Genomic DNA, 18,838 nt, shown 5'->3' with positions numbered 1-18,838 from the left:
GTACAGGTCGAGAACTGCTGCCTTATACTGCAGTGAGGATAGATGTATGAGAGGATTTAATTGCTTCTCTCTGTGTTTTTGTAGATTGCTTGTGGACAATCTCTTAGCTCAATGCGCCTTTTCATAAAACACAATCACAGTTCATACGAACGCATTCTTTGTTATGTTCATGTAACAGTCGTGCTGAAACTCTAAAGCTCTTCAATCATATTAGTAGATTTGGTTCCTGCTTGTAGCCTTTACCAAATTCTGCCAGTTCTACAACATTCTAGTTTGTAACAGGCATTGTGGTATTCTCATTAGTCCAAATTACTCAAGAGGTTGAGACAGGAAGATTGTTTGAACCTAGGAGTTTGAGATCAGCTTTAGCTAAATAGAAAGACAAGGTCTCTTACGACAAAACAAAACAAAACAAAACATATAAATCAACGTCTTCAAAGGTATTTGAGTTCAAACGGCCAGAAATATCAGTTTTTAGGCTTAGGTTGTTGGCGCCATCTACTGTCAATAGTTGGTGATTGCAACATCCTCACCCACAGTTGGAACAGATTCTCTTTTGTTTTTGAGACAGGGTTTCTCTGTGTGTAGCCCTAGGAGGCTGTCCTGGAACTCTGTAGTTCTGTAGCTAGGGCTAGTCTTGAATTCATAGGTCCACCTGCCTCTGTCTCCCAAGAGCTGGGGTTAAAGGCGTGCACCACTACCACCCGGCTTGTGATTTTATTTTATTTTATTTTTTTACTTTTCGGTTTTTTGAGACAGGGTTTCTCTGCGGCTTTGGAAGCTGTCCTGGAACTAGCTGTTATAGACCATGCTATCCTCAAACGCACAGAGATCGGCCTGCCTCTGTCTCCCGAGTGCTGGGATCAAAGGTATGCGCCACTACCACCTGACTAATATATATATATTTCTTTTTTTTTTTTGAGACCAGGTCTGTCTACATAGCCCTGGCTGTCCTGGAACTCACTATGTAGACCAGGCTGGCCTCAGACACACAGAGATCTTCCTGCCTCTGCCTCCGGTGTGTCAGGATTAAAGGCATGTGTTACCAAGCTCCATGCAAATAAAATTATCTGTACGGATCAGGAATGGAAATTGTCTTACACAGCACAGTCCATTTGTATCTTTACATCTCTTTGTGCACAGCAGTGGTGTTGAATGAGACTATGTAGTAACCCACTTTGCAGCGGCATTTGCCAGGTCCAGCAGACTGAGATGAGGAGTGTGGATTGAGGAAAGGAATAGTCAAGAGACAGGAGATAAAGTCAGGGGGCACCTGGTGAATACCAGAATCAGCACCAAGTTTATTAGTCATTCAAAGATATTTATACCCCCATCAAAAGGGGGGGGGGGGAGAAGGCAAGAGGCTTCCCTTCCAATGATACAAGGAACAAGCGAGTGAGTAATTACCTCTTTGATTCCCGAAACATCAACTAGGTATGTCCTGAGTTAAGTAGTCTGTTGTTTGGGCTGGACATGCAGCGACCACACCTTAGGCCAAGAACCCTGTTACATATACATGTTAGCCCAGACATCCTTGTTTCACCTTGGAAGAGCAATAGAAGGTTTGAACTCCCTGACCTTAAGTCAAGATGAAGTGGAACCATTTTTATGGGCCCTGACCAGAATGGCCCTCACATTCTCATATGTTTGAATAGTTGGTTGGAACTGTTGGGAAGGATTAGGAGGTGTGGCCTTGTTGGAGGCGTGTCACTGGGGACAGACTTTGAAGTTTCAAAAACCTAGACCTTCTCAGCTCTCTGCTTCATGCTTGAGGACTAAGATGTACGAGTCTGCTGCTGTCTGTCTTACTATGCCTTTGTTCTGCCATTATGGACTGCAAACCTCTGAAACCATAAGCCCAAGTAAATGCTTTCTTCTCTAAGGTGCTTGGGTCACTATGTCTTGTCACAGCAATAGTAAAGTAACTACAGGGCCAGGCATACTGGCACACATCTTTCATCTCAGTACCCGGGAGGCAGAAGCGGCAGATCTCTGAGAGTCTGAGACATGTCAGGTTTCAGGACCGCCAAGTCTACATGGTGATCCTCTATCTCAAAAAAACTGAAACAAGCAAAGAAAGAAGAAGGAAAGTAACTAACGGCTTAATTTTTTTCTTTCTTGAAAGGTAAGTACAAACCTAATTGTCCCATTATGCTTCCTAAAGTCTAGATTTTTACAGGCTGGGTCTTTGTGGGACAATTTTGTTTTAAAGTACTGGACTAGACCAAGGCAAACAAAGAGGACTGTGTTTCTGCAGCAGATAGAATCTGGTGTTTCCCTGGTTTTTAATCAGAACTTTTTCATGACTCCGAATCTGGCTAAGGAAACAAGGCTGCGGGCTTCCCCAGGGCCTGTGGTCAGCCTTGGCCTCTAATAGAAGGCAAAGTTTTTTTCTTCCTGCAGGCCTGTGTGTTTACTGCTATTTGTTTCCAGAAGCACTTCCTTTCTGTACTCAGGGTCCTTCCTCTGCTCATTGCACTTTTGCCTGATTTTGGTATCAGAGAAGCCATGTATTAAAGTTAGAGCCAACTTTATTTCTGGCCCTTCCCACCTCCCCCTGCTTTTGGCTCTCTCTTCCTTTCCCAAGTTCGTAGCTCATTCCTTCTGGATTAACTGCATCTGCTGGATGAAGGGAAGAGTTTCTGAGATAAAGAAATGAACAAAGACACAAAAGGACAAGGTGGCTCTGCCCAGGAGAGATGAAAATGAACCTGTTGCTGGGAGCAGCTCAGATGCACTGAGAACTGAGAGGAGAGCCATTATCCATTGAGCTAAAACCATGTTGCCTTGCCTGGTGGTTGGGAGACAGAAGCAGTCCGATCTCTGTGAGTTCAAGGCCAGCCTGGTTACAAAGAGAGTTCTAGGACAGCCGGGACTGTTACAGGACAAACCCTGTCTTGAGAAACCTGAAAAAAAAAGGACGACAAAGAGTGGAAGTGAAAACAGGGAATGCTTTAGGCCTACTGAGACATCCCTAGTCTCACTCGAGAGTGCGTGCGTGCGTGCGTGTGTGTGTGCGTGCGTGTGTGTGTGTGTGTGTGCGTGCGTGCGTGTGCGTGCGTGCGAGCACACACAACAATCAACAATCAAACCTGTCTGGGTGTATGGCTGCAGGAATCGTTAAGGCCTCTCACCCTCACAGGCAGGTCCATGCAGCAGCCCCTAGGCTCCCTGTATTCCAGGACAGCTAAGAATGCAGCCGCACTTATTTGAAGACCACAATGTCATGCTACAATGTCGAAAATCACCCAGAAGCTGTTGGGATTTGGCCAGTGGGCAACACGGCAGGAAGTGAGGGCAGTGAGGACAGACCTTAGCTTCTTCCCACTCTTCCCTCCAGGCACTTGAGACCTTGTGACTTCCCTCTTCCTAAGCCACAACTTTCATAATTGCCAATCATTTGCTCTGTTGGCCTGCTATGGGCTGGGCATGTTTTAAGTGTCTTGATGCTTCATATGGGTTGGTCCCCACTGTGGTTGTATGGAAATGGTGGACTTTGTAATAGGGGTGCCTGGTGGACAGTAATTATGTCCTAGGGTCATTGTCCTTGGAAGAGACTAATGGTGTTCTCTCAGATTGAATTATTTCCTTCATGAGAGTTAGTTGTTATAAAACAAAGGAGAGACGGTCTGTTAAGCTGCCTGGCTTCCTGTTTCCTACACGAGTCTTTTTGCATGTGACCCTGCACCTGCCCTATCAAGTAGGAGGTCCTCATAGAAGTGAAAGGCCCCCCCCCAAGAGACCCCAAGAGTTTGGAGCCTGTCGGGGGGAAGGCCCTTGCCCCCAAGAGACGAGACCAGACCACTGGATGCAAGTGCAAGAAGTTATTTATTGTTTACACAGGTATCTGTGGATGCTTCAGTCTTTTGGGGGACTGAGCGTGCTGAGGTTAAAACTCAGGCAGTTTATATAGGGTTGGGGTGGCAAGAAGCAGGCTTACAGAAGCAGAAGCAGAAGGGATTTCATTGTTTCATCTAAATGTAGCAGCTGTAGTTAACCAAGGACAGTTGGTTGGGCACAAATAATACAAAGAATTCAGTTATGACTATCTCAGCATCCCAGATACCGTCCTGCTGACCTTGCTTTGGTCCAAGCTGCAGACCACAGATATCTGGTTGGCGTTGGATGAGAGCAGCACCTGGTTCCCTCCTGTACTTTTTTCATAACTTGACCTTGGCAAATTAGCAAGAGCAATTCAAACAGGCAATAAGCATTGTGGGGGTCTTTCAGAAGCTCATCCTACAGGCCAGCCTGACTGGCTTTTCACCTTTGAAACTTTGGGAACATTTCAAGGTTTTATTTACTTACTTTTGAAGACAGGGTTCCTTTGTGTGACAACCCTGGCTGTCCTAGAACTGGCTCTGTAGACCAGGCTGGCCTGGAACTCACAGAGATCCTCCTGTCTCTGCCTCCTGAGTGCTGAGATTAAAGTTATGTACCACCATCCCTGGCTTCCAGATTTATTTTTATTTGTGTGTATGTGTCTATGTGAGTGTACACCACCTGTGTATGGATGCCCAAAGAAGTCAGAAGATAGCACTGAACTCCCCGGAATTACATGTCGTTGTGAACCACCTGCTGGGGGTGCTGGGAACAGATCTCAGGTCCTCCTGGAGAAGCAGCAAGTCCTACCCATGGATCCATCTATCTAGCTTCGGAAATAATGAGTTATAAACCTCGTTTCCTTTTGTATTACCCAACCTCAGGTATTTTGATCTAACCCCAGGAAATGGACTAAAAGACTGCCCTTTGAGTCCTCAAGGAGGTCAGTCTTCATTATGTCAGCTCAAGGGTCAACACCACCTCTTGGCAATCTCCTTGAACCTCCATTACACATTTGAAAGAGACATCCTCAGCAAAATTTTCTCAAATGTGTTCAGTGTGAAGTCCATTAATGCCATTACTCTCTTACCATGACACTGACTCATATAAACCAGAGCTCACTCTTTTTTTCTTTCCCTGAAACAGGGTTTCTCTGTAACTTTGGAGCCTGTCTTGGAACTCACTCTGTAGATGAGCCTGGCTTCGAACTCACAGAGACTACCTGTCTCTGCCCCTTGACTGCTGGGATTAAAGGCATGCGCTACCTCCTCCCCAGGCCCCTAAGTTCTCTCTTAAGATATAATTTGTAGGTATTTGGCAGAGGATGTGTGAAAGCATTCCTTTAGGGTGGTAATATTATTTATGATTTAATGAAGATTGCCTGAAAGATTAAAATGCAAAGCCAGCCATATTAGCTAGCTGTAGAAGCTGGGTGGTGGTGGCTGCACACACCTTTAATCCCAGGACTCAGTAGACAGAGGCAGATGGATTTCTGTGACTCCAAGGCCACCCAGGGCTACACAAGATTAAATCAGTGTAAAAGAGAAATAGATCATAGAAAGGAGATCTCAGCACTTGAGATCCCATGCCTTTAATCCTAACTCTACAGAGGTATGTAAGATAGGATCAGAAATCCAGCCACATTGAGGGCAGTATTGCTTCAGCTGGGTAGAGGTAAGAGCTACAGGCTGCTTTGTTTTCATCTGCAGCTTGAAGCTTGAACTCCAATATCTGTCTCTGGGTTTTTATTTTTCGTGCTACAAAACGCTGTCTGGAGTCCTGTCCCCAGTACTAAACAGAATTCAGGGAAAAACTGCTACCACATTCTCCATCTGCTTCCAAACTTGAACTTAGTGTTCCTTTGTCCCAGGCGAGTCCTTAAACAGGGGTATCTAGGTAGAGCAAGGAGAATGAGAATAAAAAGGAACTAATGAAGGGGAACCAACTTGACTATTTTAGAGGAAAATTGATTTTGACACACATCACACTTAACAACTGAAAAAAAGTTTCTGTATTCCAAATCTAAGAATCATGATCAATGATTTTTAACATTTTTTTTTTCTTGTCCCTCAGTGGAACAATGCATTAGATTTGAGGCAAGGGAAATGAGTGATTTTAAACTCCTCTCAAAGCATCTAAGACTCTTATAGAGAGTGTTGTTTTATGTCTTGATTTTTAGAGGATAAATAGGGACCCAGGAGAGACCCAAGGCAGTCTGGCTTCCATGTGAGAAGGGTGCCAGCCCACTCCCTCCCTACACTAGATGTGAGGGGGACCGATGGAGCCTTTCAGGATTTTCTTCAGGATGATCTTGGTGTCCTGGGCAACTAATTGAAGCACACGTCTGTGTTTTTTGCATCTGAACGAGAGGACACAGCGACGTAGGCATGGGAAACATTCCAGAATGCTGAAGAATGCCCTCACCAATATGCAAGTCATCAGTCTCAGTTTCCAGTCCTCTCTGCGGAGAGTGTGCATGTTTTGAGACTTCATGTCGGCCTTGTACTCTTGTACTACTGTCCCCATGCTCTGGGCTGCCTGCTGAAGTGACTGATCATCTATACCAAATTTTAGTCGGTACACTTTCAGGCACTCCTCCAGGTCATCATCATCCCTGATGCAAACAGAATTCTCCGAACATCCGTTGCCTACTCTCTCCTTCAAGAAGGCCATTCTTTCATCAATGATCTTCTCACAGGTGCCAGAAAGAATGTTTAAGGGCACACAGCACCTGATGTTGGAGAGGTCTTTATGCAGCGTGTCCCTAAGCTTTGGAAAGTCATGTAGTAAAGGGTCTAGATTGGATACCAAGAATATGGGGGGTATGTTCACCCTCTCTTTCTGGAGAGTCTCCTCTATATTCTCCCTTATACTTTGTAGGAGCCGGACCTCTGAAAGGACACATGTACTGAGATCCCTGTCCAGCTTGGTCCAGACAATATAGAACCTCTTCCCCATCCTCTGGATGACTTTGGCAAGATTTACATGATTCAAGCTGAACTGCTCAGAGGCGATGATGATGAACAGATCATACATGTTGAATTTCATCTCTTCCCCATAGTTATCTATGGTTTGGGCTGTGGCCCCCAAGCCAGGTAGGTCCCACAGTACTACACTGGGAAATTGGGATGAAAAGTACTTCGCCCGTGTCTGGGTGGTCCTCACCACCCCAGTGGGAGCCGAGCCATCCTCCTCATGGCCAATGATTCGGAGTGCATTGATGAAAGATGACATGCCATTGCCCGAGTCTCCAGTCACAGTGATGTTCACTGGAGTTTGGGACAATGCTGCCACGGTCTCCTTGATGCCATATACCACATCCAACATTTTCCCTTCTCTCAAGGCCCTTTCAACAGTCCTGCTGACTTCAGGTAAAATGCTGCCCCCTGTTTGATATGATGTGGCAAAGGCGAAGGATGAATTCAATGGAGCATAAGGGGTCTCTGTCATGTTGGGGAGTAGTGGTTCTACCTGTAGAATTGTAGAAGAGTTGGGAAGTTAGACATGGGAGGGGTATCAGAATTAACAGACTTCATATCACAGTCTCAGGGTTCCAGATCCACAAACCAAGGGAGTAGCAAAGACATTTCATTTACAAACAGGACAGTTTAGGAAACGATTGCACATTCACAGAGGGGAAGATTGTGCAGCCGTTGTGTGAAGGGCTGTAGTCCTAAAGCATGATGAAAGGGTTTGTTAGATCACTCAATGGGAACACAGGCAGGATGGACAACTGAAAATACGAAGAACAGATATCCTCATTAAGCCATGTGCTGGCAAGGACCTGCAAGCCCTCTGTATAATTTAATTAGTCCTTTCTAAAAAGCACACTCTGCCTTTTCCTTTTTCAAATGACATATTTATTGGGGATCACGTCTTTTTTTTTTTCTAGTGAATGTTCATCTCCCATCAACTTCAACAGACACAACAATTTCTAAATAGCCTGTACTGATGTCTTGGTCAGTACTTATGTTTGTACATTTCTGTGCATGACTGTTGATAATATTATTATTAGAGGGACTCAAGCTGATGTGTGAAAGTAGATTTTCCTTGCTGGCTGGTTGCTTTGCAATGAGATTAAAGCATTAGTGGGGCTGGTCCAGGACTGAGAAAAGAACTGGCTGGGATCACACAAGGTTACAACATACAAGCTGCTCCTTACAGATGGACTATGCTATCCTCTCTGAAAATTCAACTTTCTTCTTGTGCATGATTATAAATAAAAACATCCTATCACCCGCGGCTCAGTAGCTAAGGGCACTTACCACTGAATTGGATGATCAGTGTTCAATCTAAAGAACCCATGTGGAGAGAGAACTCTCTCCAAAAGTTGTCCTCCAATTACCCCCATATGCATGCTTGAGCATACACACACATACACACACACACAAACACACACAGAGGTACATAGTAAATGAAACAAATTAAAACAATTCTAAAATCCAAAACCTTTTTTTCTTTCTTTTTAATAAAACCTTTCTGTCACATTAAGAGCATCCAATGGAACATTTGGAGACCTGTCTTGTCCTTACATTGAGGGGCAAAGTTTCCCTAGAAGATCACATTATTTTTCTGTAGGACATGTTCATGACCATGATGCAACCCAAGATGCAGCTTCCCATCTTCCACAATATCCTTGGGTTTGGCCACCCCCTTTTATCTCCTGGTATAGCACCTGAGTAAATCCAGTTCTGCTTGCCATAGCTTTGCTGTCTAATCTTGGGACTTGGACTCATCCTCTACAGAAGGAAATGGGGCTAAAGATCATTCTGTGTTTGAGGCCCTCAGCTCTTTGTAACATGGATACATTCCTGGAACTCCAGGTTTCTGCCTCAAGCACCAAAAAGTCATGCTACCCACCTCCCAGGACTTGTGTGACGGTTTCATGACAAGATCCGTGTGATGCTCTCTGCACACCTCTCAGTTCTCTTGGTGAGGCTCTCTGGTTTTATTGGGGTCTCCGAGGAGGTCGTTCCTCGGGTTCTTCCTCCACTCCTTCACTTTAACCACACGGCAAGAAGGTCCCGTGTCTGTGAGTCTGTGCTGGGTCCTTCGAATGCCTTATCTCACTTAATAGTCCTTACACCCTATTAGATAAGTGGTATTCATTATTGTTGATTGTGGGTGAAGAAACAAAGAATTATGAATAAATAGAATCCCCCCCTTGAGATGAGGTCTTGCTTTGCAGCCCAGGCTGTCCTCAAATTTATGATCATCCTGTCTCAGTCTCTCTAGTGCTGGGAGTACAGGGGTATACTACCATGTCTAAGAACCAGTCTTGAACTACGCACAGAGTGTAAGGAATCCAAAGGTTGATCACTGCAATGCGACTCCATGTTTCTGCCTGTATAGTGAAGATAATCCTACTTTATATAGGATTTGATGCATGCTGAGGGGCTTCCCTTGGGAACTCTGGTCTACTCACCGATACCAGTTGCTAAGTATACCTTATATGGACACACATTTTATACTTTTGGAAATCAGTGTGTTCTGTTGTCTTTTATGTGCCCCCTACAACTGAATTGCAACAGTAAAAGAAATTTCCTTGTGTCTCCAACTACTTGGAACTTGTTTTGGGGTCAAGAGACCTAGAAGCATCATCAAATGATCACAAAGATGTCCAGAGTTCAGTAGGAGGGAGAATATGGGAAAGGTTGCTGTCACATATCACACCTGCAGAGAGGCTGCCAGTCCTTCAAGCAACTACAGAGAGCCTTCTTCCAGGAGTTCCTGTGTCAGACCTGAGATGATAAGGCTCGACCTGGGTGGCACTTTCTGCCTCAGAATGTCAAGGTGCCCTGAGCTGGGTATATAGGCACCATGGTGGACTGGTATAGTCTGAGGCAAAGTTGGCTGGAAGCCAGGCGAATGAAGCCAGACAAAGTCCAGGAGGAGAGAACATTCTGCAATGGTGTGTGGAGATGGGTTACAGAAAAAAAGCTGTGCGACATTTAGTAGTGTCTTGTCCTCAAGGCAACTCTCCTCCCTTGCCTGTCATTGGCCAAGTCTCATTCTGTGTCTGCTTTACTTTGCCATGAATTTTACTCACCAGGGTAGAAGATGAGTACAAACTATGCTTTTCTCACAACCATTTATGTCACTGTGACTGGAGATGGGAACTTCCCATACCTGCATACCCTGTACTGGACCCTGTGGGAGATGGTGCAGGTCAGGGCTGCACACAGGATCCGGGAACTCTCAAGAGGGTTGTATCCTGCCACAGTTCATGTATTATAAGGCTAGGGTATTATAAGGCAAGGCTATGGGTAACTGTGTAAAGCTGTAAGTTCTTCCAGGAGCCACTCAGGAGAGTGTTGTCATGGATAGCCTAGGAATACAGTAGCTCAGAACACTGACCCAGTATTTGCAAAGAACCCATAGAATTCTTTTTTGGATTCATGGGCCCTCCCTACCACTTCCTTTTTTTGAGGCTCCTTCCTCCATTATACCCCCATTTCAACCCCTCTGTACAAGATTGAAGATGCCCACGGAAGGATGCAGATCCTTATGGCTTTTGGAGGGAGCTTAACAAATAGATGCAACTAGAGAAGGGAGCTGGGCCTGGAAAGAAGAATCAGATCCTGTGAGCAGTGTCTTTAGAATCTCGCAACAGACACACAGAACTGATAGCATGCTTACACACACTTGTCCATAGCTTCATGAAAGGTGGTAGGTACCACACAATTCACTCTGGCACTACTTTATTCCATTTAGTTCATTGAACTGAGTTTTACTAATTTCTACTCCAATTAATTAATTAACTTGAAAACATGCTTATTATAATCGACTAAATAAATTTCATGGCTTACCTGAGGCAAAATGAAGCACATTTACAAGTGCATTTTTTCCATGTAGGAGTCTATGTAGTTCATATATCACACAATTGAATCTCTATCTCTATCAGAAAGACTCACAGAAATGTGGGAACCAGACTAGACTAGTAAAGAACCTAAAATCAAGGATTTTTGTGAAGTAATAGCCTTATGTGTGCTAAAACCCGCATTTATTCCTTGCTCCTTATTTGAGCACCATTAGAAAAGACTGAGGGAAAACTCAAGATATTTATTTATCTCTGGAAAGTGTGATAGACTCCCTCAAGGTAAAAAGGAACAATACTGAGTCCAGCTCTGCTCAGCGAAGAGGCCTTTACTTACCAGCTCCAGAGGAGGGATTATGTGGGGTCCGGATGTCAGCTGCCTTCCAGAAAAACGTTGCTGTCCCTCAGCAGAATTTCTAATGGACCGATCTAGAACTGGAATGCAGACCCAGGATGTCTAGAGATGAGATACAGAGGTCTGGAGTCCTTCTGAGATACCGTCAGGAAGGATTAGGAGCTGGCTGACTGAGGGTATTGCCTTTCTGCCAGAGACTTTGTTTTTTTTGCCAGGCAGTCAATATATCTGAGTCCTGCATGCCAAGGCTGGGATGAAAGTTGGTTTCAGTTTCAATTCCTGGAAACAGCTGGTTTGAAGGATTAGGCTATGAAGACTCCATAGTATTCTTTAGAGAGTGGACAGAGCACTGCTGGGCTCATCTGAGTTCAGCATAAGCAGGGGTTGGGGAGGGGTGTGGGGAATGGGGACTTGAGTTAAGTGTTGGTCATGTCTGCTTAGGGACCTTAACAGCCAGCCCAGGGTCGGAGCATCCCGTGCCTGCGCCTGCACCTTCTTTACATGGACACCACCTGAGTAGTGCTAACCTGCAGACCTGCAGCCAGTGTGGTTGTTTTCTCTGGTTGCTGGCTCACTGGATTACCCTGGCCTCACTGTCATAAAGGAGATACCCAGAGCACCAGGGAGTGGGGAATCAGGCTCCAGCCCTTGCATTAGATGTTTGAGTGGGAGGTGGGTCTGAGTTGAGGGGGGCATATTTCATTTTTCTAAGATCCAGGAGTTAGTTTATTCGAGTTGGACACCTGGGCAAAAGCAGGAGCTGGAGCCGTTGACCCTGGCGTTGAAGCAATGACCCCCATGCAATGTTTTCATGAAGAAAAGCAGAAGTGTTTTCTAGCAACTGGCACAGTGACAAAGGGGGCAGGCAAGAGGAGCCACGTTGCTTTCAGAGTCAGGAGAGCTCTGTCATTCCCTTTGTGGCTTTTCTGCACCTTCTGGCACAAGTTCTCACTGCACCGCAGAGTCAATAGGAGCAGGGGTGTGTACTGTATGCAGGAGAATCGAGCCTGTTTCATATTTACTGTGGAGGGAGATAGGCTGGCCAGGGAGGGAGGACGAGCCGAGGCTCACGTGGGCACTTTCCAGTGCCCTGAACACAACTTCTGCCTATGAGGTTTGTGAAATGTGACTCTCTGGTCACAGGGAGCCCTCTGCCACCCCTCCAGGTGACCAATAATGTGATCCTTATGGTAGCTTTCGCTTTCTCCTTCCTGGAAAAGACCCAGCTGCCGAGAAGGGGAGTACGCTTTTTTTTTTTTTTTTTTAATTCCTGTTCTTGTTTAATGAACTGGAGGTTTTGAGCAACAGCCAGAAACTGTCCCTCCTGTTTGCTTTCCTCTAAGCCCTTGGCCTGGGCAGAAACCAGGGCTGATTTCCATCTCTGTCTTTAGAGACTGGTGGGGCCTGTCTATCTGTCCTGCTTGCTTTATGTGATTTCCATAAGAACAAATAGAAACAAGTCTCAGAGCAGTGCAAGAAGATCAGAAAGAGAGTTTCTGGGACCTTCTATGTCAGTGAGCCAGAATTCCAACCTAGGTAGCATTTCCCTGGACCTCAGAGTCAATCCTCTAGTGCTCGTGCTCCTGGGAGGAACCAAGGTTGGCACACCAGGGCTTGTATGACTGGGCATCAGGGAAAGGTTCCTTAAGGCAGCGTGATTTTGTTTTTCTTTTTTCTTTTTCTGAGACAGGGTCTCTCTAGCTTTGGAGCTCTGTAAACCAGGCTGGCCTCGAATTCACAGAGATCCACCTGTCTCTGCTTCCCCAAGTGGGATTAAAGGCATGCACCACCACCCTCCCTAGCAAGATTTTTTAAAAGATTAATTTATTTTATGTATATGAATGTTTTGCGTGTGTGTATTTGCATACTGTGTGTGTGCCTCATGCCCTCAAAGGCCAGAAGAGGATGCCAGATCCCCTGGAACTGGAGTTAAGGACAGTTGTAAACCACCATATGGTGCTGGAAACTGAGCCTGGGGTCTTTTGCAAGAATAAAAAAGTGCTCTTTTTGAAAAATGTTTTTGAGATAGAATCTCACTGTGGGCCCCTTTGGCCTGGAACTCTCAAATGTAGACTGGGCTGGCCTTGAACTCACAGAGCTCCACCCACTGCTAGAACAAAAGGCATGAGCTACCATGACCAAAACAAATCCTTAACACCTGAGTTATTCAAATATCTTGCCTCAATAGGCTTTTATTCTGATTAATCATTAGTTCACTGTAGATAGAAAGGGAAGGTCAATGACTATAAAATATACAATACAAGTGTTTCTCTGTTTACTTTCTCTGATGCTGGAGTGACAGTGGGGATTGCCTTTCTATTGCCCTTCCTCTCTTCTGTTGAATGATGATACCCTGGTATTGTTCATTCATCACCAGGTTACACTTCACAGAGAGATTCATGCTGATTCACTCTGGCTGATCAGGGAGTGCCTTGTACATAGCTGGGTGACCAGTCAATCACACTATCACACCTATCACACATGGAGACATGCCCATGTACAGACACATGCACAAACCCATATGCACACGCGTACACACACACACACACACACACACACACACACACACACACACACCTTACAGGTGCAGAACCTTGTACCCACTATTGCGACAGGCTAATGAAATCATCCTCCAATTTGCTTTGTGACTAAAGAAAGGGGCTCTAGTATTTCTGTCAGGGTAGTCATCTTAGCTCCAATCTCAGCAAATTTAGTTTCTCATGGGCATTATTATTATTGTTGTTGTTATTATTATTTTGGTTTTTAGAGATAGGATTTCTCTGTGTAGCTCTGGCTGTCCTGGAACTCTGTAGGCCAGGCTGGCCTCCAACTCAGAATTCCACCTGGCGCAGTGCTAGGGTTACAGGTGTGTGCCACCACCATCTGGTGGACCTTGTTCTTATGTGTGACTCCAACTCACTAGCCGAAGGAGGCTCTGACAGGGCTTTCCTGGTCTCCTGCTGTCACAGAGTTAGGAACACAAGCTATTTCTCCTCCCACAAAGCACCCGCAGAGGTAATCGATCACACTCTGTCACGCTTAGCGCTCCAGTTATCATGAAGGCACCTCGATTTTTCAGCATACGGGACCAGAAAGGAAAGCATGGTGCTTACAGTTGGGGATCCCTCTTTGGCAGCTGCCCCCTCCTGGCTGTGACTTCAGACTGGATGCTGGACTCAGTGGACTCAGCAAGTGTGTGCCGCAGAATCTGACCTCCTTTGGAGAAGGTAGTCTCTCTCAGCACTTCATGGTGTAATTCTGGAGAGACCGAGTAGTTTCTCTCTTCGTCTTCTTTTCAAAATCTCACTTATTTGTCTGCTATCTCAGCTTTTATCATTCACATCACGCAGTCTTACCTTCACAGATCATTTTGCAGTTGCAAAGTAATTGCCTTTCTAGTTTCTGAAGGGATAGAGAGTGGGATTATTTTCTCATGTAATATTTTGCTTTTCTAATAATGAACGCATTTTGTCCTGGCTCACACACTTCATGTAAAAAATAACTCTCTTAGAGATAACCAGTTTTCTCTAGGGATGAGTCTCCTGACAGGTTATCTAGTCCCAAGCGATCAGCCCTGAACACTTACGTGGACAAGCACATTTAATGGATTAGGCATTTATGTGTGTGTGTGCTATGTATGTATTTGTGCATAACAATGACTAAAGAAAAAGGGGTCATGAACCTTAGAGGAAGTGGAGGAATGTGGGAGAAGTCCAAGGGGGAAATGGAGGTATGAAAAGATGTAAATAGAGTATTCAAGTATGGAAGTTAAATTGTTAAATTAAAAAAGTTTAAAGAAAAAGACACATGACAAAATTCTTTCCCGAAGTAGCCTGTAGGTGTCACTATGGTCCCGTTTTCATTCCCTCTAAGCACTACCAGCACAGCAACTAGCCACAGGAGAACTGTGGGCAAGGACAGTGATGAGGCTCGGTCATGTGACTTTTCTGGAGAGTTGTGAACAGTTACCCTTGCCCTCCCTTCCAGATGTCTCCTCCATGCTCGACTTAGTCAACAGGCAATCATTCTGGGGTGATTTGCAGAAGCTTGGGGGACCGAGGGCAGTGGCCTCACTGAGAGGCCCACCGACTAGGGGTGTTGACACATAAACACTGCATCCTTGGGAGCTCCTGTGCAGGCTGCAGGCAGGCAGGCAGCTCTACTGTAGAAAGTCTGCTCTTCCCTAGCAAGTGTTTGTTGCTCACACAACCTTGGGGGAGGGACTTGACCCATTGAGCTTCTTGAGAATCTAATTTCCTTTGGTCCTTGGGTTTTAAGAACCTCCCCCATCCCTTCAGGAGGCAGTGGCTATTCCAGTGCAGGGAAAGCAGCTATGCAACACAGATTGGATTTGGGATTTACGTGGTATACCACTTTTATTTATTTATTTATTTTTTTGATAGGGTTTCTCTGTGAGGCTCTGGAGGTCCTGGAACTCACTCTGTAGATCAGGCTGATGTGGAACTCATAGAGATCCTCCTGCCTGTCTCCCGACTCAAATTCTTGGTTTTATTCCCTGTTTGTCCAGCAGGAGTAAAGAGTGAGCTAAAACAAGTGTGTTGATTTTTATTCCAGAAAGACTATATGCTTTCTCATGATGGACAATGTCATTGGCACACAGGGCGTGCAGTGGGGAATTGAAAGAAAGGGAATTGGAAAAGCTCCCACTGCATTAATGTAATGTTCAAAGGAATAAGTCTGTGCCTGTCTGTGGAGCAGACTTCTCAATGCAGATAAAATACTTGAGCTGAGTCAAACTGAAAGAGCACACAGATAGTGCCATCTTACAATCCTACCTCCCCCGCCCAACAGGGTTTCTCTGTGTAACAGCCCTAGTTGTACTGACACTTATTCTGTGGACCAGGCTGGCCTCAAACTCACAGAGATCCACTTGCCTCTGCCTCCTGAGTGCTGGCATTAAAAGTGTGCACCACCACGCCCTGCTTTACAATCCTATCTTGAGATTCCAGTTCCATGGGTGGGGCAGGAGAGGGGCTCCCGTGGGTGAGGGGCTCGTGAGTTCTCATCTGTTCAGGGTAACCTAGGTATTGTCTGCAGGTGATTCTGACAGTGGGGGTTTAATCCCCTAAGGAAAATGAGGAGGCTACAATAGTGTTTCTTAGATCTGTATAGCACATTCTACTCCCTTCCCCCCAAATTTGGGCCTCATCAGAAGATCCAGGAGGCATGAGTAGGCAGATAAGAGGGATGTTTACCTCCTCCTCACTGCTGTGTTGCATGCGTTTAAGCAAAAAATAATAATGTATGCTAGTTGGTACAGAAGACGGCCAGAAGGGTGGAGACTCGTCATAGAGGTTAAGAGCACTTGTTGCTCTTGCAGAGGACCTAAGTTCAATTCCCAGCACCCACATGGTGCCTCAGAACCTTCTTTAATTCCCATCCCAGAGGATCTGAAGCCCTCTGTGGGCCCAAGGCATGTATATGGTGCACACATACACATGCAGGAAACACTCGTATATACAAAAATAACGAAATTAATCTTTAAAAAGAAGAACATCAGAGAGGGGCTCTGTTGTGAACTCCCTGAGTGGAATAATCCAGACCCCCAGCACTCCTGTCCTGGTGCCAGGGGTTGAGTTTCATGTTGCCTCATGAACAGGGCTATAATGGTTAATCTTCACTGTCATTTCATTGGCGTTAAAATTATGTAGAGTCTGGTTGTATCTGTGGGTGTACTTCTAGGGAGGTTTAGTGGTAGTATGAAGACCCACCCTGAATGTGGGTTTCCTGGACTGAGGGGCAGGGATGGAATGGAATCACCAGCACCAGCCTTTGTTGCTCTCTGTTTCCTGAGGGCAGATGCGATATTCCTGCTTTTAGACCTGGGTGCCATCATGGGGCCATGGGCTGTGTGGTGATCTGAATGAGAATGGCTCCCACAGGCTCATAGGTTGAATACTTGCTCCCCAGTTGGTGGGATGTTTGGGAAGGACTAGGTCTTGTTGGAGAGGCGTGTCTCTGAGGGCAGGCTTTGACTTTCCAAAAGTTCTGTACCATTTCCAGTCAGCTCTCTCTGTCGGCTGCTTGGGGATATAAGCCCCCAGTCAAATGCTTTCTTTTTCAAGTTGCCTTGGCCGTGGTATTTTATCAGAGCATTGGGAAAGTAACTATGACATACTGTAGCTTTTTATAAATCACAAACAAAAGTTAACCCTGTTTTTTAAATTGTCTTTGTCAGAGAAACAGATAAGAAAACTAACAAAAGCCTTGCACTTACCTGCTATGGAAGTGACTGTGGCCAGATGCTATTCCTCCTGAAGTGTCCCCCTCTCTTCCTAAGGAAATAGCTTGAGCTCAGGCAAGGCAGGACAGAAAAACCCTAAAATGATTCTTATCCAGAGCGAGGATGCTCAGCTAAGGACTGGGTGAGGTGTGAAGTTCTGAGGTCCTCTTAGGATGTCAGGAGCCCGAGACCAAGGAGGAGCTGAAATCCAACCTTCCTGGATTTCCCTCCAGATCCAGTCCATGGAAAGATCCTGTTCCTTGTTTTGCAATTTCTACCCCTCAGTTCTTCAAGCTCTGGCCCAACCGGGTGGGGACTACAATGAAGGCTGGTTTGGTTCCTGTTTTGGACATTATTTGCATACTCAGCCAGTTCCCCGTCCTTCTCAGAGGGGCGGAGCCTAACTGCAGGCTTTGTATATTCTGCAGTAGAGCCACAGGGTCAGTCCTTCTCAGGTCTGACTGTATAGAATCCCCACCCGGACTCCATCTTCCCAGCTGCTTTTATCTCACCCTGGACATAACTCCCTGAGCCACCTCGGTCCTTCCGATGGTTGCACACTCAGGCTGCTCCCTGACACTGCTTCCTTTCTTCATAGGAGAGCTGATTTCATCAAGAGAGTGGGAAAGTCGTCTCCAGTTAGTGCGCAGGTGTCTCAGTGGGAAGAGTGCTGAGCCGGGGTAGGAGGAGGGACTCAGTGAGAATGGTTTGGTTAATGGCTGACTTCTGGATGGAGCCAGGGACTGGGTATGTTTGTGCCACAGTAGCACGATCACTCGTAATTTTCCCAAGATAGAAACGTGGGGTAGATGGCGGCGGTGGGGGGGGGGGGAGGGGGAGACTTCTTGGAAAAGCAGGTCCAGGGCACAGGAGCCATGTTTCTTCTAGAAGGTCAGGGAAGCTCTGTCGTCCCCCTCTGCTGTTCTGTAATCACTGGAAGTTCTCCCTGCAAATCTGAATAGGAGTGGAGTGCAGAGCTGAGCATGTTTGGTACTCAGGAAGAAGAGAGGTTGGACAGGATGGGAGCTAGGTTCTCATGAAACACTGCATTGGTCAGAGCCTTGCTCTGGAGAAACCTGAGCAGAAATTCAGCCCAGTTTCCTCTCTCTTGTGCCGAAAGGTCACCCCTGTTTCTGTGTGCCTGACTTCCTCCTACTAAAGCAGGAAGGAGCTGAGGGCAGCTGCAAGCACCTGCAAGCCAGTATCAAAGAGTTGTCACTGTGATTAACGTTAGTACCAAGCAGTGGCTCAGCCTGCCATTTTCTCTCCCTTTCATCTACCTGGCTGTGTTTCTGTCTGTCTGTCTTGGATATTTTGAGCGAAAATTTCACTACATGTCCCTGGTGACCTGGAACTCTATGTATAACTGGAAGTCATCTAGGGGATTGCATCATTCATTCCCCAGCATGAACAAGAATTTAATGACCGGCAAACACAGACAACCAGGCCAGACCACCACATGGGTGCTGGGAATTGGACCTGGTTCCAGCCTCTCCTGTCAGTTTTAATTAGCTATGTCACATACCTGGCCAGACCAGGATGATGGGCTCTGTAATAAGTCATTTCTGAAACCAAGGTGCTTCCTTTCATAGCATTCAAA

At 45.8% G+C, this 18,838-nt stretch overlaps 1 protein-coding gene across 4 annotated transcripts; it reads right to left on the bottom strand.

Moving 5' to 3' along the window:
- Positions 1-5,810: 5,810 nt before the first annotated feature.
- LOC127219379 (immunity-related GTPase family M protein 1) lies at positions 5,811-17,536 on the bottom strand. Of its 4 annotated transcripts, none has more exons than XM_051180856.1 (5): positions 17,233-17,536; positions 14,108-14,396; positions 10,977-11,242; positions 8,683-8,909; positions 5,811-7,293 (listed from the first exon to the last, which is right to left on the bottom strand). In XM_051180856.1, exons 4-5 carry the CDS (start codon positions 8,707-8,709, stop codon positions 6,082-6,084), a joined length of 1,239 nt encoding a protein of 412 aa, XP_051036813.1. In that variant the 5' UTR covers positions 8,710-8,909; positions 10,977-11,242; positions 14,108-14,396; positions 17,233-17,536; the 3' UTR covers positions 5,811-6,081. The 4 variants fall into 4 exon arrangements, with proteins under 4 accessions (XP_051036813.1, XP_051036814.1, XP_051036812.1 ...); XM_051180857.1 differs by having other exon boundaries at positions 10,977-11,096; XM_051180855.1 differs by lacking the exons at positions 14,108-14,396; positions 17,233-17,536 and having other exon boundaries at positions 10,977-13,507.
- Between the last annotated feature and the right edge of the window lie 1,302 nt (positions 17,537-18,838).

This window comes from Phodopus roborovskii, unplaced genomic scaffold (genome assembly GCF_943737965.1).
Source record: "Phodopus roborovskii unplaced genomic scaffold, PHOROB, whole genome shotgun sequence".
Taxonomy (NCBI): domain Eukaryota; kingdom Metazoa; phylum Chordata; class Mammalia; order Rodentia; family Cricetidae; genus Phodopus; species Phodopus roborovskii.
The sequence above is the reverse complement of the archived record's forward strand: the minus strand, read 5'-3'. Positions and strand labels throughout refer to the sequence as shown.